Here is a 26,224-nt window from a genome sequence, read left to right as displayed (position 1 = left end):
GCTCTGTGTGCTCCTGTAAGAGAGAGGCCATCAATAACTAGAGGTCTGTTGCTCAGCTGCCTGCTGCAGTAACCAATTGATGACAAGCCCAATAAAGATGTCATGATGCTCCCCACAGACTGATGAATGAGTGGAAAGGGGTGGGGGGGAGTGGGGGGGAGTGGGCAGCAGTGCATTGTGGGTGACATACCACAACAAAGGCAAAAACCAGAGACGTTAAAGAACTTTCTGAACATTCTCTGCCTTACAGTATTCTGTTTCATTGGCTTGGCACACACTGTGCAAGTAGATTGAGGTAATGAAGGGCGGGTCATGCGTAGTTCAGGAACTAGGACGGGGCTCATGGGTCCCTCTGCCCCCGGTTCAAGAGCAGGCTGCGAGGCATTCTACAGCAGAGGATGTTAGAGACTCCATTTAACGTGAATTATTGCCTACCAAAATACTGGCAACCCCAAGACATTTTTCACAAGTTTGTCGGAGAGTTCCCCACAATAGCGTGTCTATATAAAGTCTGAATTGTAACCCCTTCGGTTCAACATATCCGAAGCTGTGTTTCCCTTTAGACCCGGCTGTATTCCCAGCCACAGTGAAGCCTATTCACGTTGAGTGGTTTTCATCCACCTGCCGGCCCCTCAGGAGCGGGGCCCTGCTAGGAGCCCCATTCACCAGCGCTGTTTGTGTAGCGCTGCTGCAGATGGAATCTCCTCTGGTCCTCGGGCGGTGCGGCTCGGAAGCTCCGGCCAGACACCAGCTGAAACTGGTCCAAGACAAACTCCTGCCGGGCATACATAAATCAGACCTCTCATTCTCTCTCTCTCTCTCTCTCTCTCTCTCTCTCTCTCTCTCTCTCTTGCCCGCTCTCTCTGAATCTGTGAATGCTCTTATTCAGACCCCTCCCTCGACTGACCTTAGCCGCCAACTCCATCGCCCTTGATGACGTCAGCACAAACGGTCTTGCACTCTGTATTGCTTTGTTTCGAGGGTATCTATTTATGTGTGATAGTTTATGGTGGAAGGTTATTGTATCTGGTGCTGTCAGTCTCACTGTCAGACGATGCAGAGCCAGCCTGTTATTCCCAATCTAAAGAGCCTATTCATTCATGCAATCTGGCCTCTACTATAAATACTTTCCAGTGCCTGTGTGTGTGTGTGTGTGTGTGTGTGTGTGTGTGTGTGTGTGTGTGTGTGTGTGTGTGTGAGCGAGAGAGAGAGAGAGAGAGAGAGAAAGTCAGAGTCAGAGTCAGAGTGAGAGAGAGGGTGTAAGGATGGATTTGGGGTGAGAAGCACACAGCACAGCCAAACTCTCTGAGCTGTTGCTAATCAGGTCCTGACTGAGGCTCTCGTTAGTTTAAGTCGTTTCCTGGCAGTCACTCCCATTCATGATTTTTCCACAGGTACGCTTGCCTCAGTAAAGCTCAGGGGAACATGGCCCAATGCCTGAATATATATATATGGCCTCATACCCATAACAAGTTTACACTGTAGCATTATCTGGTGGTTCAGTTCCACTATGACAATACTCAGGCCTGTTTCTCTGTAAGAACCAACGATGATGAATTATTGTGCCATTGTCATTTACCACTTCCTACTGTGATGTATTGAACTCTGTAGTGGCATGCAGGGGCAAGTTCCATTGTTATTGGATGAAGGTCTCTCATTTTGCTATCATATGCTTGCTTTTATTGCTTGTGTTTAACTTTGTTAAGCAACATTGTAGAACTGAGAACCTTGTGAGAGTTTATGGCTGGATAGTAGGGCTTAAGATGGATCAACTCAGGGTTCTGTGTAGCAATGGTTCTGTTGAGCTAGGGTTCTGTTTAGCAAGGGTTTAAAAGCAATAACACACTTGAGGCCCCTGGCAGATTGTGGATATCCCATGTCTTCATGCACTTCCGCCATGCCAACAGCATCCAGGGCTGCGGAATATTCACAATATCACCACTGTTTCTCATTATTATTATTATTATTGTTTAACTCAACTACAGAGAGATGTCTGTAGCCTAATAGCCATCAACCTATCTTAGACGTTCTGTGAACATTACGTCACCCTTCCCCACCCATCTCTTATGTAATGGCGACAGTAAGCCGGGTGCTTAGGCCTAGGCCCAGCTGGGTGGAAACCAGTGGCTAAAATTACTCTTCAGTGACAGAGCAGACCTGAGGTGAATTAGATTACATTCCACCTGGCTCTTTGTCTGGCAACAGAGTTGTATAGGCCCAATTACAATGGCTTAACATTAAGGAGTATCGCATAGTGAGACTGCAGGGGAGCGCTGAAGCAGAGGGCGTGCGTATGATGTTGTGGTGAGGAAGCTGAGAGTCTGGGGTGGCTACACCTTCTCTCCCGCCTGCCCTGTGTGGGTGGAGGAGCTGCAGCCAGAGAGAGAGAGCTTTTGGGTGAAGGAGTTGCCTCTACAGAGAGAGTTAATGCCAGTTTTATGATTGCCTCTCGTGTTGTTCTGAATTGCAGTAATCATAGTTTATCTGAAAAAATATTTCAAATGAGTCTGCGAGTGGCATGTCAGACCTCTCAGTGGGCTGCTTGCCTGACCACACACCGAGTGGCTTTTTGTCGTCCTTTGACAGTCTCAGTGGAATACTAAACACTCGTTCACCACAAACCTCTCTCTCTCTCTTTCCCTCTCTGTCTCTCTCTCTCGCTCTCTCTCTCTCCCTCTCCCTCTCTCTCTCTCTCTTTCTCTCTCTCCCTCCTTTCGTCTCCAAGTGCCTCTAATCCCTAAGCATAGGCTCCCTGTGCTTCTCAGGCCGTCTCCTGGAGTGTTCAGACAGGCCCCTCCAGACCAGCTCCGCTCTCTGGCACGGCCCTATCCGTTCCTCTCCCTCTCCCTAACCCTCTCCCTCCCCCCCTCCCTCTCCCTCTCCCCCTCCCGCTCCCGCTCCCTCTCCCTCTCCCTCTCCCTCTCCCTCTCCCTCTCCCTCTCCCTCTCCCTCCCCCTCACCCTCTCCCTCTCCCTCACCCTCTCAGACCGTTAGCTGCAGAACCAGTCTGGTAAACCACACCAACTGGTAAATCCTCCCTGAGGCTGGGAGGCATGGCAGGGGATAAAGTCCAGGTTCACTCACAGTTGTAGTTAGTGGGAAACGGTTAGTGTTAGCCATTATACATGTATGCGAATGTCCACACCACATGTGTGTGTTTGTGTGTGTGTGTGTGTGTGTGTGTGTGTGTGTGTGCGTGCGTTTAGGTGAAGAGGGAGAGATGGAGTGTCACACTGTTAGCTGTCATCAGCTCAACGCCAGTCTTGGTTATTAGGGTGGGTGTGTGTGTTTGCGCGTGTGTGTGTGTGTGTGTGTGTGTTTAGGTGAAGAGGGAGAGATGGAGTGTCTCACCGTTAACTGTCATCAGTCGGCAGTCTTGGTTATTAGGTTGTGTGTCTGTGTGTGTGTGTATGTGTGTGTGTGTGTGTGTGTGTGTGCATGAATGCGTGTGTGTGTGTGTGTGTGTGTGTGTCTGTGTGTCTGTGTGTGTTTAAGTAAAGAGGAAGAGATGGAGTGTCACCCCGTTAGCTGTCATCAGCTCAACGCCAGTCTCGATCATTAGGGTTGTTTGCTCCTGTGCTCGTTTGTTCTTTCCTTCTCTTGTGGCCTGAAGAGGTCGTGCCCTGGAGAGGTCGCGCCCTGGAGAGGTCACGACCCCCGTGCATGGTGGCTCAGACCTGCTGAGGTCGGCACGCAACATTCAGCCTCAGAGGGGATTGGAGTCCTTCAGTGACCTTTGACCCTTAAACACTGTCACTTTGGCCTCTTGAGACGTTCCCACGCCAGTGGGGAGCTCTAATCTTGTATTCATGAGTCCATTCACGAGGCTGATCCTTTCACTAATGGCCGCCGCCTTCACTGACAATCTCTTTTCACTTAGGGAAAGGTTATGATAACCTAGAGAGAGTGTTGTTTGGTATTATTCATCAGGTTAAAAAATTTTCAGTGTGAGTTCTGTGGACTTGATTTTTACAGACCTTGTATGACCTTCTTGTGGGTGTGTGTGAGAGTGTGAGTGTCAGTGTGTGTGTGTATGTTTCCTTTTATACTTATGTTATGAAAGCTAAATGCCAAGTGGTCTACTCTCATGCATTTTCAGGTACAGTTCCCTAATGTCTTCCTCCTTCTCTCCCTGTGGCAGTGCCTGGAGGAGGGATTTGGCAAATCGACCGTCATGTGCACACGGACGGACGCGGACGGACGGCTGTTTGAGGACGAGGAGGAGGAGGCCGAAGGCTGCGAGGCGCAGGAGTCGGACAGAGACAGCGCCATCGAGAGCGTCCCGGGCTCCGAGAGCTCGGAAGGAGGACGGTCCACTGAGGGACTTGTCCTCTTCTTCCCCGAGGACAAGTCAGTCCCCTCACCCCGCACTCACACGCAGTTGAGGTGTAGTGCTTGACAGACAACAATAGATATTTTAGAAATGCTGTGTATAGGAATTGAACTAAAAGCCTAGACAAAAACGTGATTGGAGTCTCAGTTTCTCTCTAGATCAGGAGTTCGTATTGGGTCTAATGTGTTTGCCTGATTTCTATCTCTCCCTGTTCTGGATAATTAGCTGAACTCCTCAGTGGCCCTCTTAATTAGCTGAACACACCTGTGCTAATCAGGAGCATCGTAATTACACTGATTTAAATCAGGTGTGCTCAGAGCTAAATGGAGAATTGCCAGTGCAGCGGCCAGGGGGGTGGGGGACTGGAATAGTATAAGAACTTCTACTGTAGAGGACAGAAATGTAGGTCACTAAAAGCATGAACCTGTATCCCTTCACGAATGAGACTATTTACACTTACAGCAGTAAGAAATACACATTAAATAACCTGTGTATTTCTTAATAACTAACCTAAAAGTGTCTTAGGTCATACTAAAAGTTGACTTTGTCTGATTGTAGGCGTGGCCAGATGAACCCTTCGGTGACCTCTGACCTCTCGACGCTCTCCTCGGTGTCGCTGAACGAGGAGCAGTTTGAGGACTACGGCGAGGTCGAGGACGTGGAGTACGCTCCCAGCAGTCCCGACGACGAGACCCGGACCAACGGTCACTCCGACCTCGGCTCCTCAGTGCCCTCCAGGTCAGAGGAATTACATACGCACTTATAGAAGACACCGGAAAGATGTTTAATTACATAATCCTTAATTTCCCTCGGGATTAATAAAGTATCCATCTATCTATCTATCTAATCACTTATAGAAGACACCAGAAAGATGTTTAATTACATAAGCACTTATAGAAGACACCGGAAAGATGGTTAATTACATACGCACTTATAGAAGATACCGGAAATATGTTTAATTACATACGCACTTAAAGAAGACACATGGAAAGATGTTTAATTACATAAACACTTATGGAAGACACTGGAAAGATGTTTAATTATCACCCAGTGTGTTCTGGGTGAGGGACAGTCTGGACTGAGATTAAGATGTTAAGAAACATTGTTGTCTTGACCTGCTCTGCCACCAAGAGTGTCAAGTCTCTTTGTTCATCTTGTTTGTGTTGTATCAACCTTAATCCTAACTGAGTGTCTGTGTGAGTGTCTGTGTGAGTGTGTGTGTGTGTGTGTGTGTGTGTGTGAGAGAGGGACGGCTAGAAAGAAGGTAGGGTGTAATGAGTTCAGGTGGGAAACACTTTGACCGTGAGATTTCAGTGTGTGAGTGATTTGTTATATGTGTGTCACATGGCGATTGTGAGAGAGAGAAAATCTGATTGTGTGCATATGAATCACGGTAAGGGTGTTGGTGTATGTGTGTTTTGTGCATGACCACTGTGTATGTGTGAGAGCGAGAGAAAAGCAGTGTGTGTGTGTGTGTGTGTGTGTGTGTGTGTGTGTGTGATCGTTGACGCTGACGCCCCTCTCTCTGAGGTCAGAGCTCATTCCTTGTGACTCCTGACTGGCTGCTGTTGAGCCTTGACCCCCTGCTAGCGTGATTAGCGTGATTAGCATGCCTCCACAGCCCGTTAGCGGAGGGATTTATTCTGAAATGAAACGGCCCGTTTGATCTGAATGCTAAGCAGCAAAACTCATTACTGCCGCTTTTTGTGTGTGTGTGTGTGTGTGTGTGTGTGTGTGTGTGTGTGTGTGTGTGTGTGTGTGTGTGTGAGGCTTAGGAACCTCTGATGGAACTGATGGCCTCTAGCTGTCTTGTTCTGTAGGTGGATTTGGGAGGTAAACTGTTTGGTGGAAACTCAAGACAAAAATGCCCTTGTTAAAGGTTCAAAATGCCTCACAGTAAGGCGTTGGCTCATATATTCTGTATATATCTGCAGGGGTAGGCTTTACTTCACAATCACAACAGGGCTCTTACTAAAAGTTTCTTCCAGGTTTATATTTTGTGTGTAGTATTTTGTTATTTGATTTAAAACAATGCACTTGGGTCTAACTTTGGTGACCGTGAAAACGGACCAGACCAGTACTGTTTTACTCAGACCTGCTGTATCTCTATGGGTAGAGGCTCCACTCTGGTTCATCATCATCATCATCATCATCATTATTATTCAGGGTGAATTGACTGAGCACAGGGCTCTTTGGCAGCAATGCCCTGATTGAGGGTACATAATACAGAAGAACAATAAATAAACAAATCATAACTAAACAAAATAAATAAACAAAACACAGTAAACAACTCAGAAATTAAGTATAAAAAAATAGCATAAAGTAAAAAAAATTAAATCAGAGAATCATTTAAAACAACAGCATTGAGGCACATCCTTAGCATCTAAAAGGCTCTAAAATTGGTTGACAGACAAATACTTGGTTAGCTTCAAATCCACTTGAACAGTGTTCCATTTATGGTTGCCCTGCGGCTGCTCATTCAGCGAGGGCAGACGGGTCCCTTTAGTATCTGCTCTGTGGAGGAGATGGGCTGTGAGGACGGCCAGATCAGTATCCACTACATCCCTCACCCATCACCCAGCCTTAAATCTCTTAGCCACTCCGCACGCCCTCCCTGGATCAAATGGTGCTGCCTCTATTGACAGTGTCACACCTCGTCCAGCCTTCACATGAGACTGTATACCACTCTGATGAGGCTTTATAGGGTGACTATAGTAGAAGTGCTTGCATGTGTCTACGACTCTGTGTTTGCTCATGTTTGGCGTGAGTGCGTGCGTACGTGCGTACGTGTACAAACCTAGTAGTTTCCATTCTGTGCTACTCATTTGCCTAAAATCTGCAATGTCGATGTACATTTAGATGGGGGGAGGGGGTTTATGTGTCTGTTAATGTGTGCACCTAGCTGATTATGTGTCTTTGTGTGTGTGTGTTGTTGTATGTGTATGTGTGCGCCTAGCTGATAATATGTCTTTGTGTGTGTTGTTGTATGTGTATGCCTTTCTGATGATGTGTCTCTGCTGTGTCTCTTGCAGTGCGGGCCAGACCCCTCGTCGGATGCGGCAGCAGTTGAGCGGTGAGCAGACAGGTGTCTACTGCTCCCAGTGCTGCAAGAAGGTCAACCTGCTCAACGACCTGGAGGCTCGCCTCAAGAACCTCAAGGGCAACAGGTAGCGTGGCAGGGTCACATCCACAGGAACAACAGCAATAACACACACACAAACACACACACACACTAGTAACGTTCAGACTTTTTATACTTCTTATGCAGTTTGAAGAGGAGTTCCAACTGTCATGGGGGCCTCCTCCATCCTTCTAAGAGGGTATGAGATGAAACAGAATTCCAATCAAGAAAAAGGGTTGCCATGGCAGCAGTATTGCTGCAGAGAAAGCTCTCCGATAAAGAAGTGAAGGCTAAATGTCGGGGGAGAAATAGAGAGAGAGAAAGGGGAAGAGAAGGATGCAGAGAGAATGGGGAGAGAAGGATGGAGAGAGAAAGGGGGAGAGAAGGATTGAGAGAGAAAGGGGAAGAAAAGGATGGAGAGAGAAAGGGGTAGAGAAGGATGGAGAGAGAAGGATGGAGAGAAAAAGGGTAAAAGAAGAATGGAGAGAGAAAGGGGGAGAGAAGGATAGAGATAGAAAGGGAAAGAGAAGGATGGAGAGAGAAGGGGGAAGAGAAGAATGGAGAGAGAAATGAGAAGAGAAGAATGGAGAGAGAAAGGAGAAGAGAAGGATGGAGAAAGAAAGGGGAAGAGAAGGATGGAGAAAGAAAGGGGAAGAGAAGAATGGAGAGAAAGGGGAAGAGAAGGATGGAGAGAGAAAGGGGAAGAGAAGGATGGAGAGAGAAAGGGGAACTCCACAGTGGTTCCTCACTGAAGCTTTGAAGTTGAACATACAGTTTTTGTCGGCCATGAGCAAGGACTCAAAATAGTCCTAACGAATGTGCTTATTGCATTTTTGTTTACACAGGCAAAATCGAAAGTATGGATTTTCCTTTAATTTTTAAAAAGATGCCAATTAAAAACAGTACACATACCCCCAAAAGATACTCTGTATACCCTGTATGACCAAGGGTTTGTCTGGTTAGATATGGGCAGTCTCTGCGTTGGTTGGTGAGTATCGGTCTTGTTGGTGGAATGCAATAGTAGCTGGCTGTACTTGATTCTTACTCCTCACGCTGCGGCGGTATTTGATTTAGTCCGTGTTCCACCATGCTCTCCTCCCACGCTAATGCTTCAGCATTGTGTCAAATCTCAAATAAGATGAGCACTCACTCTCACCCCACGCTACACCTCTTATCTCTCACTTACCTGTTCTCAGCACTCCACAGGAAGGCAGACTGGGGATATTTTGGGCACAGAGAGCTTCTTGTGTGTGTGTGTGTGTGTGTGTACATAAATAATGATGTGTATGTGTGTGTTTGCATTCTAAGAAATGACTATGTGTGCATGTGTTTAAATGAGTTGGCCAGTAAAGAATTCAGAGAAATACTCAACTCATTTAAACACATGCACACATAGTAATTTCTTAGAATGCAAACACACACAAACACATCATTATTTATGTACACACACACAAGGGCCCACACACACATACACATCATTATTTATGTACACACAAACACACACAGGCAAGGGCACACTCACTTACACGTGACTCGCAGTTGTGTCTTTAGGGAGTAATATCTGTTAAAGAGTACGGCACAGTGCTGAGAAGTCTAGAATAGACGGTCCCTTGCTGAGTGAGCACTTTCCCTCTGAGAGAGCCATCTCTCTCTCTCTTTCTCTCTCTCTCTCTCTCGCTCTCTCTGCTCTTAACATGAGGTGTGATGAGGCTCCCTCTCACGTCTCCACTTCAGTGGAACAGAGGAAAGAAAAAAAAACAGCTTGGCAAAAGGCCTGAGAGAAGTGGGAATTGAAAGTTGCCGTAGAGGGAGAGTGGATTGTGGAGTAGAGGACATTTTAATGGGCAATGTGACTTAAGTCAGCAGGTAGGAGAGAATACATACTGTGCCTGGCCAAATGAGGACTAGCACATGCAAAGGCACACGGCACACGGCACAGGCACAGGCACAGACATGCACCCAAAAGCACTTCTCCTGCTTCGATGCTTATTGTACACCCACATACACCAGCACACCACTGATCAGATGCACAAACATGCACAAAGTACATGTGTCAGGAGCTTTGTGTTTTTGCATGTTTACATATATCAAGTTAAACTTGTGTGTGGGTGTGTGTCTCTTGGAATGCTCTAGCGTTCCAAGTGTCTACACGCATCCACACAAAAACAATAAGTGGGTGGAGGACCCACGGACGTTGGGCAATTGGAAATAGAATTTGGTCTCTTAAGAACAGACATGCTGAGCTTACAGAAAGGGACTCGGATCCCTGAGGGAAGCAGCTTTCATTAACATTCAAATACCCTTCAAATCCTCCCACTATCTCCTCCAGCAAATGATGACTTCTCCCCTGTCCCCCTCCAAATCAAACAGTCATTACATCTCACCAGCTGTAAGTGAAACTGAAGTATCTGTGTATCTGTGTGACTTTGCTAATGAAACGAGCCGTCATTAATCTCTGGGTCTTTCCTCTTTTTTTTCAGCCCGAACAGGAAGATCTCCAGTACTGCATTCGGAAGGTGGGTCCGTTTCCTCACACAGCAGTGTTGACATGCTGAGTGTTGACCACATGCTCATTTGATTTGACTAGTTAATCAGTCACTGGTTACCACGGTTTTACATGACTAGAATACACAGTCTGATCAGAATGGAAATTAAACGAGGGCGAGAGGGGGAGAGATAAGGGGAATGGGAAATGATTTAGGAGGACGTGACATGACATGAGAGGAGAGGAGAGGAGAGGCTTTTTTCATTCAGCTGTTAGGAGGAGCTTCATCATGAGTCTGTGGAGTCATTTGTCAAAGAGAATGTGAGCAGTCCAGCCCTCCACGGATGCCTGTCTAGCTCTTTTTAGCTGACTCTGCCAATTTCATAGAGCCGTCGACGCATTCACTTTATGATATTGTGTCATTTAAGTATAACAAATGCCCCTCTAGTATATTTATTGTTCTAGATATTTTATTTATGCTGCTGTGAGATGCATTTGCTGGTCAACTAGCCGCTGCAGCAACCTAGACCAAAGAGGAAATGTAACTTCATGGGTTCATGGGTGCAACTTGTACCACTGAAAATATGGTAGATTTAAGCCATTTCTGAATAATAATACACCAGAAACATATACACTGTACAAATACAACAGTATACCAGGACATTTTATTTATTTATTTTTGTTTGTCTGTGAAAATACTCGAGACAGATGTGAGGATTTGGGTTTAGATCAGCAATTCCTCCCTCCCTCACTCACTCAGTCCCTCCATCCCTCCCTCAGTCCTTCCCTGTGGGTGAGCGAGTTACTGTACCTGTCCTCGTCCAGCCTTAATGTGCTTGTGTGGCCCTGTGTGTGTGTGTGACAGAATCATGGTGGCAGGATGAAAATGACCTGCCAGTGCTGATGTATGTTTGGCAAGCAGCCCTCAACACCTCCAGCCCACCCTCCACACCCACCCAAACACCCACCCACACCCACCCACACCCACACACACACACACACACACACACATGGCCGTCAAGCCATTTTATGAACAATCTCCATAATGGAGCCCAGCACATGAAGTCATCGCATTTAAGAGAGGGGAGGAAGGGGGGTGAAGAGAGAGGGGGGGGGGGGGGGGTGAAAAGAGAGATGGAGCATGAGAGGGGGGGGTGGTGGAGAGAGAGAGGGGGGTGAAGAGAGAGAGAGAGAGAGAGAGAGAGATTGAGAATAAAAAGGACAAGGTATGGGGGGAGAGTGGCAGAGCTTGAGAGATGAGTCTTCCCCACTCCCTGTCTTACACAGAGAGCAACACTGAAGGACGAGGAGGGGGCGAAAGAATTATGATAGCCAGGCCCCCGCGGTGTGTGTGTCATTGGGGAATTGGCGGGCGCTGTGTGTGTGTGTGTGTGTGTGTGTGTGTGTGTGTGTGTGTGTGTGTGTGTGTGTGTGTGTGTGTGTGTGTGTGTGTGTGTGTGTGTGTGTGTGTGTGTGTGGGTGTGGGTGTGGGTGTGGGTGTGTGTGTGTGTGGGAGTGGTGCTTCAGAGACACAGAAGCAGTGAGCGGTGGGTCAGTACCTCTCCTCTCCTCTCCTCCTCTCTGCCGATCGCTGCAGTTGTGCGGAAGGGAAACTGGGGCTCCCTAGCATGAAGTCGAGCTCTCCTGCAGCAAAAGGAGTGGGAGGCTTAATGTACCTCGATGAGAAAGTTTGGCTGTTTGCCAGCCTAGCAAGAGAGTGAGGAGCGATGGTAAGAGGGCTGCTGTACATTTATCTGTGATCTGCTTGGCTATCATTCAGTGTGCGAACAGCTACTCAGCGTGAAGAGCTTTGGCTCGGTCGTCCCGCTGTAAGGATGCATCCGCATGACCGCGCTCACCTGTCTCATTTGGATTCTCTCTCTCTCTCTTTCTCTCCCTCTCTCTTTCTCTCTCTTTCCCCCTCTCTCTCTCTCGCTCCTTCTGTTTATGTTCTGTCCTGCAGACAACTCCTCCAGCACAGCAACATCAGCAGCAGTAACGGCAGCACAGAGGACCTGTTCAGAGACAGCATCGACTCCTGTGACATCGACATCACTGAGAAGGTAGAGTCCCGAAGCAGGACGCAGAGCGCATTCACACACCTTTACCCTCTGTATACTCATACACTACTTGTCGGAGGGAATAAACGAGCTGACTATATGACTGCAATGAATAGGCATTTTGGACAAATCGTGTTTGATCTTATCCATATAATATGTTGCTGTGAGATGTATTTAACACAATCCTACTACACGTACGTACTGTTTGAGGCTAAGATATACAATCATACAATCCAAAGTATACTAGTATATAAGTATTAGTATATTATATATACAAAGTATATGAGTAGTGCACTGGACCATAGATATACATAGCTGTGTCAGGTCAGTGTTGAACTGCAGAGAGAAAGGAATGAAGAGACCTCCTCAATTGCAGGTGACGTACTTGGAGAAGAAGGTAGCGGAGCTGGAACATGACAATCTGATGAATGGGGATGTCAAGTCCAAGCTGAAACAAGAGAACATCCAGCTGGTTCACCGGTAAAAGAAACACACAATCACTGCTTTGAGTGTGTGGATGCATCTATTGTGTAGCTCACACACACTATTGTGCATACACATTGTGGGGAAGGGAAAGATTCGACTCGTTGATGTGAGATGTCAAGGTAAAGAGCATATATCTGATTTGTTAAAGTACTAGTATTTCAAAAGCAATTGGAAATGAATAGAATACACAATACATTAGACTCATTGTGGTCCATCTACACCTATCCTCACAGAATATACAACTACAGAGCTCACTTCCACGCCCAGTTCTCTTGAAAACCTCCAGGATGTTGACACACACACAGAGAGTTTCTGTTCAGAGTTGCTAATCTGCCTAAAATGTTTTGCCTGTGTCAATGTGTATTTATCCAACATCAGCGTATATGTGCATCTTCCAACTTGACTCTGACCTCATTTTGTGTGTGTGTGTGTGTGTGTGTGTGTGTGTGTGTGTGTGTGTGTGTGTGTGTGTGTGTGTCCTAGGGTACATGAGCTGGAGGAGCAGCTGAAGGACCAGGAGGCGCGTGCGGAGCGTCTGATGGAGGAGGAGCAGAGGAGGCACCGTGAGGCCTACAGCAAGATGGAGCGGGACAAGAACTCCGAGATTGAGCACCTTACTAGCCGGTACTGACCCATCCCCACACCTACACATCCCCTCACATACATACATACACACACACACACAAACACACACAGACACACAGACACACACACACACACACACACACAAGGCACTACTGGTGGGCACAGGCTTCCCACACATACCCACTCTGCCCCCTGCATGGCACAGCAGACATGAGTGTGCCAATCCACAGAAGGTTGTGCTGGTAGTACATTTCATAGAGAATGCAATATTATTATATCTGGCTGTTTAGCACTAGTAAATAATAAAACATGTAATCTTAAGATAGTGATACACTTGTTACTAGCCACAAGATTCAATTTTTATCAAATATTTTACACAAACACTAAAATCATTAAATGAAGCAGTTGAATCCATGATTTTAGCATTCAGGTGTTATATTTAAAATGCTTGTTAGCAAGATTGCTTGTCTTGTACAAAGCCCAGAATCTTCAAACATCTTGCACTAACATCTCATGGAATTAGTGAAGTCAGGCAAAATCAGCATCACGATGAGACTTTAAGTATCACATATGTTACCATACATCCACGAAATTGAATGCTTAGTAAATAAACCTAAATTAGGCGGCATGGAAAACTTTACAGCTCAGGACGAATGACCAAGTCTAGCCCACATGTGTGATGAACAGTGGAGAAGAGTCGGAGAAGTAATTGAATGCTTGTTTGAGCCTTGATAGTAAAACCTACCACAACTGTTTTAGTGCCTCAGTGCTTGTAAACCAGTACTTAGTGCAGCTAGATGCACAGCTTTAAGTATCACATGTTGACTACATAAATCAGTCATGGCAACCACGTTTCTCAGCGATGCTGTACATCAGGATAACGTTGTGTAAAGGGGTTTATTGCAGTTCTGTTATTTTGTCCATTTCTAATAGTATCTCTGTATGTCTCCCTTCAGAGTCCAGCAGCTGGAGGATGAGAATGCGGAGATGACGGTGAATATGAGCAGGCTGAAATCTCAGACGGAGAAACTGGATGAGGTGTGGTTTGCACATATTTGTAGACTGGTTTGAACTGGAACTTTTATTACCGACTGTTTGTCATGCAGTATGCACCAAATTAGCCGAAATGACATTCAGTATGAGCAAACTGATTTTAGATTAGATTAGATACTCAGCCCTGCTCCTGGTACAGTTCAGCTACAGTCTCATTTTAATACCTTTGACTACCGGAACGCCCTCTGAAAATGAGGAACATTTGTGTTGCTGAACAAGCAGGAGTTATCCTTAACCCCTTAGAATCACCTTAATTTTTTAAATATTTCTTTTTTATAATTTTGTGTATAAGTTACTCTGTCACTATAGAAGCGCTAAACTTAATCAGAATAGCAAGCAGATGTGTGTGACACAGGCCGAGGTCACATCAGTGAGCTGTGGTGTGTTAAAGTTCACGTCTGTTCACCGAGACGTGTGTGTGTGTGTGTGTGTGTGTGTGTGTGTGTGTGCGCGCGCATGCACACATGCACGTCAATGCTTATTCCTGCTCTCAATAGCTATGTCCGTGTGCATCATCTCAAAGCTGCTCACAGCGTTCACACCCCCCCAGTCTGATTAACGCATGTGAGCACATGTCATCAGCACCTCTATGCAAGTCTGATTAACGCATGTGAGCACGTCATCGGCACCTTTATGTCATGGTGTTGAACCACATCACAGGAGGATGTCTGCGCAGGGCTAAAAACAGCACTCTTTTGACTTTGTGGTGTTCATTAGAGTAATGCATTACTTGCACAAACAATTCAGTACAGTTAAACACAGTTTTTTATTAACCATCATTCTTATCATTAACTTTAATCAGTTAACGTTAAATCAGTATTGCACTATGTGCTGCCCTCACTGGTTGAGAATGAGTCTGTTTTAACTAGTGTCTGTATAGGTACTGACTTTAAATGGTTGTGTGCACACAGGACAAACAGAGAATGACCGATAAACTGGAGGACACCAGCTTACGGCTGAAGGACGAGATGGAGCTGTACAGGAAGATGATGGACAAGCTGAAACAGAATCGGCATGAATATCAGAAAGAGAAGGATGCCATGCAGGAGGTGATAGGTCTTGTCTCGCTCACAGAAAAGTTAAACACAGTCTCACAATGGGATCTAAACATCAACAACATTAAAAGTGCTACCCATCTGCTATTTACAAACCACCATCTAGCCCAGACAAAATTAGCCACCAGCCAAGCCATGACCTCTCCCTCACGCTCTGGTCACAAGATCTCTCCCTCACACCCTGGTCACATGACCGCTCCCGCACACCCTGGTCACATGACCTCTCCCTCACACTACTACTCAGTTTCACTAAACATCTCTGCCATGTTTTGTCAGGGAGAGCAAACAGCCATACCTCAACCACTCACACCTCCTCTCTCTCTCCCTGGTCTGTTTTGTCTGATTGAGCCATGGCTGCTTGCTCCCCCCTCTCACACCTCCTCTCACTCCTCCTCCCTCCCTGGTCTCTCCTCAGCTGATCGAGGAGCTGCGGCGGGAGCTGGAGCATCTGCAGTTCTATAAGCTGGAGGCGGAGAGGCTGGGCCGCGTGCGCACCTCCTCCTGCAGCTTCTCCGACCTCAACACCCGCAGCCGCGAGGCCGAGCTGGAGCTGGAGGTCAAGAGACTCAAACAGGTACTAACTGCCAGATCCTCTGTTTGCTCATTTGTTGGGTATACAAACACAATAACTCCAGAGGTAGTTAAATTAAATTCAACTACTGTACTTTGATCCTCATGGTACAGGTACAGGTACTCACTGCCACATCCTCTGTTTGCTCATTTGTTGGGTATACAAACACAATAACTCCAGGTGCTAGACAAATTAAATTAAACTACTGTACCTTGAAGGGGATGACTGGCTAAAGATATAGACTCGAGTGTATTTTTCACTCTGTTCCGCGTGAGATTTTCAGCACTTCATCCCAGCCTATTTCACAGCCTCAGTCTCAACTGTGCAGGGCTGACATTGCTGCTGCTCTAACCTATTTGTGAGCCGTGCTGGTGATCAGGATCTCATTCATCACACTGCTTAGTTGTACCCAATTACATTTCTGTTAATTGCTTTTCTTGGTTGTATGCATGCCATTATACACGATCATGTTCTTGTCAAGGAGTGCACATTGAAGGGGTCATTCACGCTCATGGTGTACCTCCTGAGTTCTTTGATATGATGTGGTGACATTCGCACGACTGGTCATGCTGGTGCAGGCTCTGTCCTCAGGTCGGCCACGCTCCTGATGACGGTGTGAACGTTCCGTATAAACATAAAACCGAGATAAGATAAGAAGCATGAGTTCCAGTGATCTAGCACAACACTATTCAAATACAGGGACTTGATGCCTTCGAAACTGACGTGTTTATACCCACTTTATCCGAGGAACAGTTCCTCATGATCTCTCATCTATCAAGTGATGAAGTGTATGTTTTTGTCCACACATTGTATAATAAGGGCATCTGTATTATCTAGAATAATAAGACTGTCAATCACGTGCTTCCTGCGTACTCGCAAACCAGCACTTGTGGTAACACAAACACATAAAGACAGAAGACATAAACACAAAGCCTGGTGAAAATAAAAGACTGTGAACGAGAAAGCTAAAGGGAAAAATAAAAAAACAAATCACTGTTACTCTCCGAGTGTGGGATGGCTTCCACTCTCGCCTTCTGCAGCTTTAATTATGCATTCCTCTTCTGCAGCTCCGTCAAACAAAACAGAATGCGTAGGCGGGCATCAGGCATCTTCCCCGGGTGTTTGTTCCTCAGCTCGCTTAGATATTCCACTTGGTATGGTACTACTCAAAAGCCAGCAAAAAGAAAGAAAGAAAATGGCTTCCATTAAAACCTTAATACTCCTAGTCCCAGGGTGGAGTCGTCCCTCCCTCTAGCCTGGCTACTCACTGGGTGCTCGCCTCTTCTTTGTGTGCCCCAGAGGATCGCTCCCCCCCAGGACTGGCCCTCTGAGCTGCAGTCTCTTATGGCTGCTGGGGCCAGGCTGCGTCCCAGTCTCCTGGTAAACCACGTTCTGTGTGTGTGTGTCCCCCACACCCCACATCCCCTTAACCCCACCAATAACCACCAATAACTCCAGTAAATTGTCTGTAGATGGTTGGACAGTTTGCAAAACTATGCTGACCCTGACCTCATGCTGTAACTTCTAATACCGCTTCACTTTTTGTCTCGTAGGATGCTGACTTGTGTGTGTGTGTGTGTGTGTGTGTGTGCGTGCGTGCGTGCGTGCGTGCGTGTGCTGCTGTTGTGGTGTGTGTATTCAGAGGTGTCTGTCTGCAGAGGCACCCTGTCTTAACCTAGACAATACTCGTTTTACTGACCGTGCCTGAGCTCAATGCTGATGGAATGTCTTCATTTCACCAGTCTGAAATGATTTAATAGACCTCCTCACCCCGAGGCCTTTCACCCACCTGCCGTGACTCACTTCTCTCCCTACCTGTCCTTCCTGCAGGAGAATCAGAAGATGCGGGAGCAGAACGAGGACCTGAACGGGCAGATACTCAGCCTTAGTCTCCATGAGGCAAAGAACCTGTTCGCCACCCAGACAAAAGCCCAGTCCCTGGCAGCAGAGATAGATAGTGCCTCCCGAGATGAGGTATGTAAAGGTTGGATGGGGTGGGGTGGGGTGGGTGGGGGGGTCAATGGACAGATTGGGTAGGGGAGTGCCGAGAAGTTTATCCCCAGGACTGTCCTGTACTATTGAACTTGGAGTGGGAAGTTCCTGAGATCTTTTTGCAAACATTTTGAGGTTTTATACGAGAGAAATAATAACAAACAATAACCTATCGGTTGTGTTTTCATATGAATGCTCTGTTTTTTCCACTTTTCTTTCCAGTTGATGGAGGCCCTCAAAGAACAGGAAGAGATCAACATCCGTCTCAGGCAGTACATGGACAAGATCATCCTGAACATACTGGACCATAACCCCTCCATTCTGGAGATCAAAAACTAGCAGCACCAGTTGGTAAAGGAGACGAGGAAGCTACACTGGACATATAGCACCCCCTGTTGTCTGTGCTGGAATATGTGAACTGTGCCCGTGCTAGAAAACTGGACGTTTTCCCCACATGTGGTGGGAGGGAAAGAAAAAAAAAGATTTTTTTTGTCTCTTACAATCTGTGAATCTTTTTAAAAGATAGTAATACCTTTTCATGCACTTTTCGGAAGACATGCTGTTATTTCCATTGCTGTAAATCAACAAAACCATTGAAGGTGAATGACTGACATGGAAGAAGTATGGGCATTTCTAAAGCACGGTGCCACGATGTTGTTCAGCGTTTGGACTAATGTGTTCAGAGATGTGAAAAAGAGTAGCATCTCAAAGTTCTGATAAGTGCTTGGACTACTGAGTAAAGCACAGAATGGTGGATAGAGAGAGGTTCTCTGTGACGGGCAAGTTGCCATAGCCAGAGGTGTGTTTATGTCACTGTTTTGAGCATGTGTTAATGATGGTCAGTGGCTCAAGTTAAGTGCCCAGAGGTGGTGTTTATGTCACTGTTTTGAGCATGTGTTAATGAGAGTCAGGGCTCAAGTTAAGTGCCTGTGGTGGTTGGCAAGGAGATCGGAGAGGTCAGAAACATGGTCCATGAAAGTGACGAGAGGAAGAGGAAGGTAAACATGGAAGTGTAGTCGAGTGGAGTGCGGGTGCAAAGGACTCGCACAAGGCAGCTACATATTCTGCGCAGTTTTTTTTGGTTCAAAAATTGTGAAACACGTGAGTGAGCACTTGGTGAGAGTACGTTACAGAATCACTTTTGAAGGGTGTGAAGGATCGGTTATTGACAGAGGCTATGGACGGTGACAGAGAGAGTTCTGGATTATACACTTGAATGTACAGTAGAGCAGACTATGTGAATGTCACAATGCAGAAACTATATAGAGGTTACTTGAACGGAGCTAATAAGTCTTCAGACTGAGGTGGCGGTTGTCTCTGTAGCTTTGTACACACAAATTGTTTTCAAATTGAGGTCAACTTGTTTTTCACCGGCAAATTACTGTTGAATCTATTTTCTGTCATGACTCCTGATATTCTGATATGGGAAGATCACCAGACACCAATGTGGATAAGTCGATGGAAATGTATCAGGACTTGTGTAACTACCAGTGGCTCAATGACTGTCAAAAATAATTACAATTCCTAAGCAATGTTGGCTTTGTGAGATGATAATATGACCGTCACAGTGGGTGGTGAATGTATCATCAAACATTTCATTTTTTTTTTTCATAGAAAATGCATTTCCTGAATTAACAAAGCCAGTTCAGAATTCTTTGTTGTGTGACAGTAGTATAGGGATATGACATTACTGCAAAACAATGTGGTGTCTAGTTTTGCTTCTTGCACAAAGCAATTTCTTTTGCATGTACTTCTGGTGATTGTGCCTTGCGGTTTACCCAGTTAAGAGTACATGGTTCTTTATGTGTTAGACATCCAGTGTCTTAACATTTTCCGTGAGATGTAAATGTTGTACAGATTAGTTCATTTGTTTTCTACTGTTTCTCATGAAAATGGCTGTAGCCTGGAATCAGACAAAATGATGAGGCATCTTCAGGGCTAGCAGTAGTGAACTTGTAGCAGGACATTCTCGTGGGTGTGTTGGAAGGCGTCAGGACCGGTTCTCCCAAACCTAAAGATTTTTTTTAGATCTGATATCCTCCAACACCCCTACAGTTCAAAAAGGGATAGTCTGACTGCTGCTTTAGTGATGCTGTTATCCCTGTTGTACTTTCTTCGGAGTGCATAGGATACATTGTATCTTTATTTGTCCCTCTTTTCACATTTCAAATCATTTAGGCCTACGAGACTAAGTTTTAGTTAAGTCTGAGCAAATGGCAAAAGACGTTAAAACATGAAGACGATCATCTGCATGGAGTTTGATTTTTAACCAACAGCCACTGCTGTTAATCTCTGGTTAGGTCTACCTTGTATTTACTAAGCTAAGGTTTTTCTTGTGAAAATAAATAATTGCATAAATAAAACAGGTTGAGCCAGTAAATCTGTAAATTGTTCCGTTTTTCTCAAGTTGTTCATGTCATTAAACTTGAAACTTAAGCTTGTAAACTAGCTTGGCCTATGTATTAACATTCTGTGACATCACAGTTGGGAAGCAAAACACAAGCAAAGTTCAAAAATGAAAAAAAACCGAGCCATAAAATGTTTAGAAATTTAGGCAACTTTGTAGGGTGACTTGGAAGATTGGAAAGTTAAAACGTTTTATTGAGAAATTAAACATGTCCATTTGAGGTAGGGCGCAGAACACGTGTTTGGCGTGAGTGGAGGGGGAGGAGTGGGTGATTTGGCTGATACAATTTTCAGGTAGCGGCGGTTTCTAGGAGGAGCTTTTTGGACTAAGCTCTTGTAAGAATGGGTAAGTTTCTACGTCAAATGGTCGATTATTACTTGATATCCGCTTGAAAATAACACAAAAAAATGTAGTTCCACTAAATGAGAGATTAAACTGAAGCAAACCTACCTAGCTATCGCACGTAGGCTACTCCCAAAAATTGCACTTGTTTCATAGTTCTAACCGTGTAGTAGTCTTCTCCTGCACGACGCCTCTTTAGCTCTAACCAGTTATATCTTCCAAACGTGGCCTGATGATATACTTCTTTGACTGGAGAAATGCATTGTTTTCCCAAAAAAACTGTAAACTTGCTTTGTTTAAACTTTGATAGCTATATGACGTGCTTTATGTAATGTTATGACACTGACTGAATGGACAGTGTCAGATTGTTCTCAGATATCCATGTGCCTATGATGGTCATAGCTGTTACTTGCGGTAAGTTCTCCTACTTCATATTGCTCGGTTAACTCTTCTCCAGGCAGGCAGAGAAGTGTTGGCGAGGTGGGCCAAGTGGTGCCCCAGTCTGCACTGTCTGTGAAGAACCCCTCAGATCAGTCTAAGGCCCAAACTCCCCCAAAGCAGCGGCTGTCAAGAGGTTCCAGAACCAATGCAAGGTGGAAGAAGCCCATAGTAGAGGATGTCCATCCCCCAGCACCACATGAACTGGACTGGGACACAGAGAGGGAGAGGCCAAGTAAACATTCTGGAAATCAAAAAGAGAACCATTACCTGTGTCGTCACGGTGAGTTCCAAATGATGCATGTGGAATGGCCATGCCAAGTTGTAAACTTAGGATGGTATTTAGATATGCAGGCCTTGGGTAGGCTCACTCTTACCAGATTTTTGAGGTAGGCCTACAATTCTTCCCATAAAATCTTACCATGGTGGAAGAAACAAAAGAGTTACTCACACACTCACTCATCCCTCAACTGGTTGGCTCTGGCGGAGCCGTAATGGGGACTTCATAGATGATGGATCTATGTTTCTTGACCCCTCTACCTCCTGCACCCAAGGGCTGGAGAGGTAGAGGTGCTACATTTCGTGGTGCTACATAAATGTAATTGCCCCTCGCAGGTGGAAGTCGTAGAGGTGAGGTTGGAGCACCCCAGTCAAAGCCGAGGAGCCCCACTGATCCGTCCAAAGCCCAGAACCAGACTCAGGCCCAGCCAGGCTGCAGGAGAGCTCGAAGAAAGGCCCACTTCAAATGGAGGAAGAAAAGGGCCGCCGTGGAAACTCCTCCTGTGCCACCACCGTGTGAGCAGCAGCACTTGGAGGGTGAGGACTGGGAGCAGGAGATCAGTGGCCATGCTGGAGACCAGGAGGATGACCAAGACAGCCCTTACGGTGAGTCTAACTGTATTACCATGACAGCCCTTACGGTGAGTCTAACTGTATTACCATGACAGCACTTACGGTGAGTCTAACTGTGTAACCACGACAGCCCTTACGGTGAGTCTAACTGTGTAACCACGCACAGCCCTTACGGTGAGTCTAACTGTATTACGGCGACAGCACTTATGGTGAGTCTAACTGTGTAACCATGACAGCACTTATGGTGAGTCTAACTGTGTAACCACGACAGCCCTTACGGTGAGTTTAACTGTGTAACCATGACAGCCCTTATGGTGAGTCTAACTGTGTAACCACGACAGCCCTTACGGTGAGTCTAACTGTGTAACCACGACAGACCTTACGGTGAGTCTAACTGTGTAACCACGCACAGCCCTTACGGTGAGTCTAACTGTATTACCATGACAGCCCTTACGGTGAGTCTAACTATTACCATGACAGCACTTACGGTGAGTCTAACTGTATTACCATGACAGCACTTATGGTGAGTCTAACTGTGTAACCACGACAGACCTTACGGTGAGTCTTAACTGTGTTACGGCGACAGCACTTATGGTGAGTCTAACTGTATTACCATGACAGCACTTACGGTGAGTCTAACTGTATTACCATGACAGCACTTACGGTGAGTCTAACTGTGTAACCACGACAGCCCTTACGGTGAGTCTAACTGTGTAACCACGCACAGCCCTTACGGTGAGTCTAACTGTATTACCATGACAGCCCTTACGGTGAGTCTAACTGTGTAACCACGACAGACCTTACGGTGAGTCTTAACTGTGTTACGGCGACAGCACTTATGGTGAGTCTAACTGTGTAACCACGCACAGCCCTTACGGTGAGTCTAACTGTATTACCATGACAGCCCTTACGGTGAGTCTAACTGTGTAACCACGCACAGCCCTTACGGTGAGTCTAACTGTATTACCATGACAGCACTTACGGTGAGTTTAACTGTGTAACCATGACAGCCCTTATGGTGAGTCTAACTGTATTACCATGACAGCCCTTACGGTGAGTCTAACTGTGTAACCACGACAGACCTTACGGTGAGTCAAACTGCTGGTCTTAACTGTAACCACATAACCGGTTCCCCACGCAGAAACAAGCATTCTTTCGCCACAGAAGATGTAGTCTTGGCTACACTTGGCTCGACTTTGCTGTAGATTTCAGTTTATTTTCATAAAGCTTTTTGAAATAACGCCCACTAGTAAATGCTCCAAACAATGCTCCAGTTTTGTCCCTTGTGTCTCTCGGTGTGCCTTTAACGAGACTACCCAGCTTCTGTACTGTCTGCTAGTGCTGTGAAGCCCTGTCTGAAGTAGCCAGTGTTCCCCTGTGCAGGTATTGAGGATGTCATGACCGTGGCCCTGATGAGGCTCAATGTGAAGCCGGCTTGGAGTGGGCTAGTGCCCACCCTCTACAACCCCAGCATCCACCACATGCCCCAGGTCCGGTGGGAGTATGGCAGCCGCACCATGGTGGCAGCCACACCGGGGCAGTTCTCGGACGTGGAGGATTGATGGAATCATCAGGATCTGGTTTGTTAGGGATGGTTGAGCACTCATGAGTTTGGGTGCCTGAGTTGCTGGTTTCTGACAGTTTCTCTGTCAGTTAGTCATGGGCTGTGTATAAGTTCTGCAGTTAAATGGTCACTAGAGTTATTAAATGTCTCGAAGAGATTTATTTGTAAAGAAAAGTTTTATTTAAAAATTACTTTTATCATTTTAATTATAATCACTTCATTTTATTGTGACCTGTCATTTTATTATGTATTTATTTTGACATTTTATTTACTTTATCATGTATTTTCATTAATTGATCAAGTAATTGGTAAGTTTCAAATAGCAAAAAGAAAGCGTTCATTTTTGTTTATACAGTTAACACACCAACTTTCAGCTTTGGATCCTTTGCTAAAAGGAGGGAGGCACTGTTCTGGATCTCTGAAAGAAAAAATAAATTCAGCATTCCAAAAGAACATGGGTTTCCGGCCTGAATAATTCCATATGTTTGCTAGCAAGAATGCACTCATTGACACAGAATCCCCTGGCTCTTCCATACGACCACAAGTCTACCAGCTCTAAACCCATTCCAGCTGTTAAGAAGACAAGGAGCACCTGCTTTAGGGAATAAATCATTCAGAGGGAGAAGATTATATCCTCTCAGACATCATATTGTAAGGGCAACTTTTGGAACATGACATTCTGTTCATTACATTTTCAATCTAATGTATTGACAGTTAAAAGGAGACACATGGCAAGTTAGAGAGTTCAGATAAAGAGAGTGTGACTGGACATTTTAGCAGGGTATTTGCATGTTTGGATTCATTAAAAACCTTTGCAAATATTCAATTGAGGAGGGCACATTACACCATCTCTGTTATCAGGTCTCCACCATCAACAAAGCTGTGAGAGATTCGCAACCTTTTGTTTGAGGGTGTTGTAACATTTTATATCCACTAGGTGGCAGTATCTGTCAAATCAAGACATGTTGCTGTTGGATGTTGAGAATGAGCTGAGAGGTTTGGTCAAAACAGTTTTCTTGACCTTCTCTGGGGGTACTTTTTGATATATCATAGGTAAGAAAGTCTGTGGAGTACAAAATACAATACAGAGAATTCCAAGTTGTCCAGTCCAAGTATTGTGTTTAAATTGATATGTTTGTCCAGTCGAAGTATTGTGTTGTAATTGATATGTTGTACCTAAATGGATGCTTGTTTCAGCTTTAGACTTCCCAACACACTTTAAAAACGACCTATTGGCCTTTAAACTTTGAAGCGTATATATTTATAGATACACACTGACTCAGGTAGGTCTTACTTGTGACCGGTAATTAACACCTCAACCCAGTATTCCATCCCTTCACACCAATCATGTAGAATGTGGTCCGGCTGAGAGAGGCTAATTGTCACTAATATGCAAGGGCTAAACCTATTCAAGACCGTGCCTGACAGAACAGCTTTCTCTTCACGGGCTCATTCTGTCTCTTCCTCTGTTCATTATCGACCACTCGTTGATCTCTCGGCCCGCATCTCCACTCGTGATTCACCCCTACATACAGCTGTGGAAAGGTTAAGGAGGCTTCATGAATGGGTGATCAAGGGGTAGCCTTGATCATCAGAGCCTGAAAAAAACTTTTTTTTTCAATGAGTGGATGGAATAGTGTTTCCCCTTATTGAATATTATAACAGAAATACCACAAGAATGCCAGAATTATCCATGAGTCAAGACTTCTGCTTTTGTGGGTATGCGTGTTGGATGAGGCCTTTTTTCTAGCTGAGAGTCAAATGGAAATGTCTTGGTGTCTCAATTAGTACCGGTAGTCATATTTGCCAGACCAACCTATCCATCTAAAAAAACAATAGGCCTCATCACTTGGTGAAAGGTTCAAAGACTTTGAGAACATCTGATATGTGTTTTTGAAGTAATAACAACCCACAACCATCTGACCTTATTTCCTGTGATGTGACTCACGGCGTTCAGGGAGATATTTTTTTTGTGTGTGTTCCCGTCTGTTCCGGCGTTGATCTCCGCCGATCTCACCACCACATCCTTCGCCTAAAGAGCCCTGCTCCCAGATAGCCACGCCGGCACCAGATGTGGCCCCGGTGATTCATCACGACATTTGGCCCTTCTAATTTAGAGAGCGATGGCATCCTGGTGACTCAGGCAGCTCGGTAGATCAGGGTCAGGAATGTGATGTGGGCGGTTCGGCCGTTGACATGGCGAGGGGAAGATCTGATCTGGTCTAGTCTGGTCTGGTTCTTCTCTTACGGTTGGCATCCTTCTTACACCAGTATTCCACAGAGGAAAACCCCCATCCTTCAAGACAAAAAGTACCCCCAGAGGAACCAGAAACCTCTTGACTGAGGCAGCTCACAGCCTTGAGACAACAGGAGGATTAGGGGTAAAAGTGCTGGACGGGATGGAGTCTGTTTGTGTGTTGGAGCCCAGTAAGGGATCTAGCTGTGGTAATAACTGGCAAATACTCAAATGAATGAAAGGGCCCTGCAACCACACAACATCACACAACATGAAATATCCTTCTGATGCAATGGCATCCAGTCTCCTTGCCGAGAGAGAGAGACAGACAGAGAGACAGAGAGAGAGATAGCATCCAAACGGATCAAAGGTCATTTTCCATTGTTATTTAGAAACCTCCTCAACCTTTCTTAACCTCCTCCTGTTCTTCCATCTTACTGTTTACTGGCTTTTTCAGGAATGATTACTCGTCAAGGGACATTCCCAGGCAAACATCATAAGGAACAATCATTGCAATGGTGACTCAACCGGATTTGGGTTCTCAGGGGCCTCCTCAAACCACTCCTTCTCCATGGCAACCGTGGAAAACCTCGCTCAAGAGTGATCTCTATTCGGAGTTTGTCTCAATTATACTAAGATCTTTA

At 45.6% G+C, this 26,224-nt stretch overlaps 1 protein-coding gene across 1 annotated transcript; it reads left to right on the top strand.

Moving 5' to 3' along the window:
- Positions 1–4,901: 4,901 nt before the first annotated feature.
- On the top strand, positions 4,902–18,080 carry rab11fip4b (RAB11 family interacting protein 4 (class II) b; the record flags this gene model as incomplete). Its single annotated transcript, XM_080851854.1, has 11 exons — positions 4,902–5,071; positions 7,366–7,500; positions 9,935–9,970; positions 11,903–12,002; positions 12,376–12,479; positions 12,969–13,109; positions 14,027–14,108; positions 15,035–15,172; positions 15,594–15,752; positions 17,580–17,723; positions 17,964–18,080. The coding sequence occupies 11 exons, from the start codon at positions 4,902–4,904 to the stop codon at positions 18,078–18,080; spliced, it is 1,326 nt and encodes a 441-aa protein (XP_080707980.1).
- Between the last annotated feature and the right edge of the window lie 8,144 nt (positions 18,081–26,224).

Source organism: Sprattus sprattus (genome assembly GCF_963457725.1).
Source record: "Sprattus sprattus genome assembly, chromosome: 1".
In the NCBI taxonomy this organism is placed as follows: domain Eukaryota; kingdom Metazoa; phylum Chordata; class Actinopteri; order Clupeiformes; family Clupeidae; genus Sprattus; species Sprattus sprattus.
The sequence above is the reverse complement of the archived record's forward strand: the minus strand, read 5'-3'. Positions and strand labels throughout refer to the sequence as shown.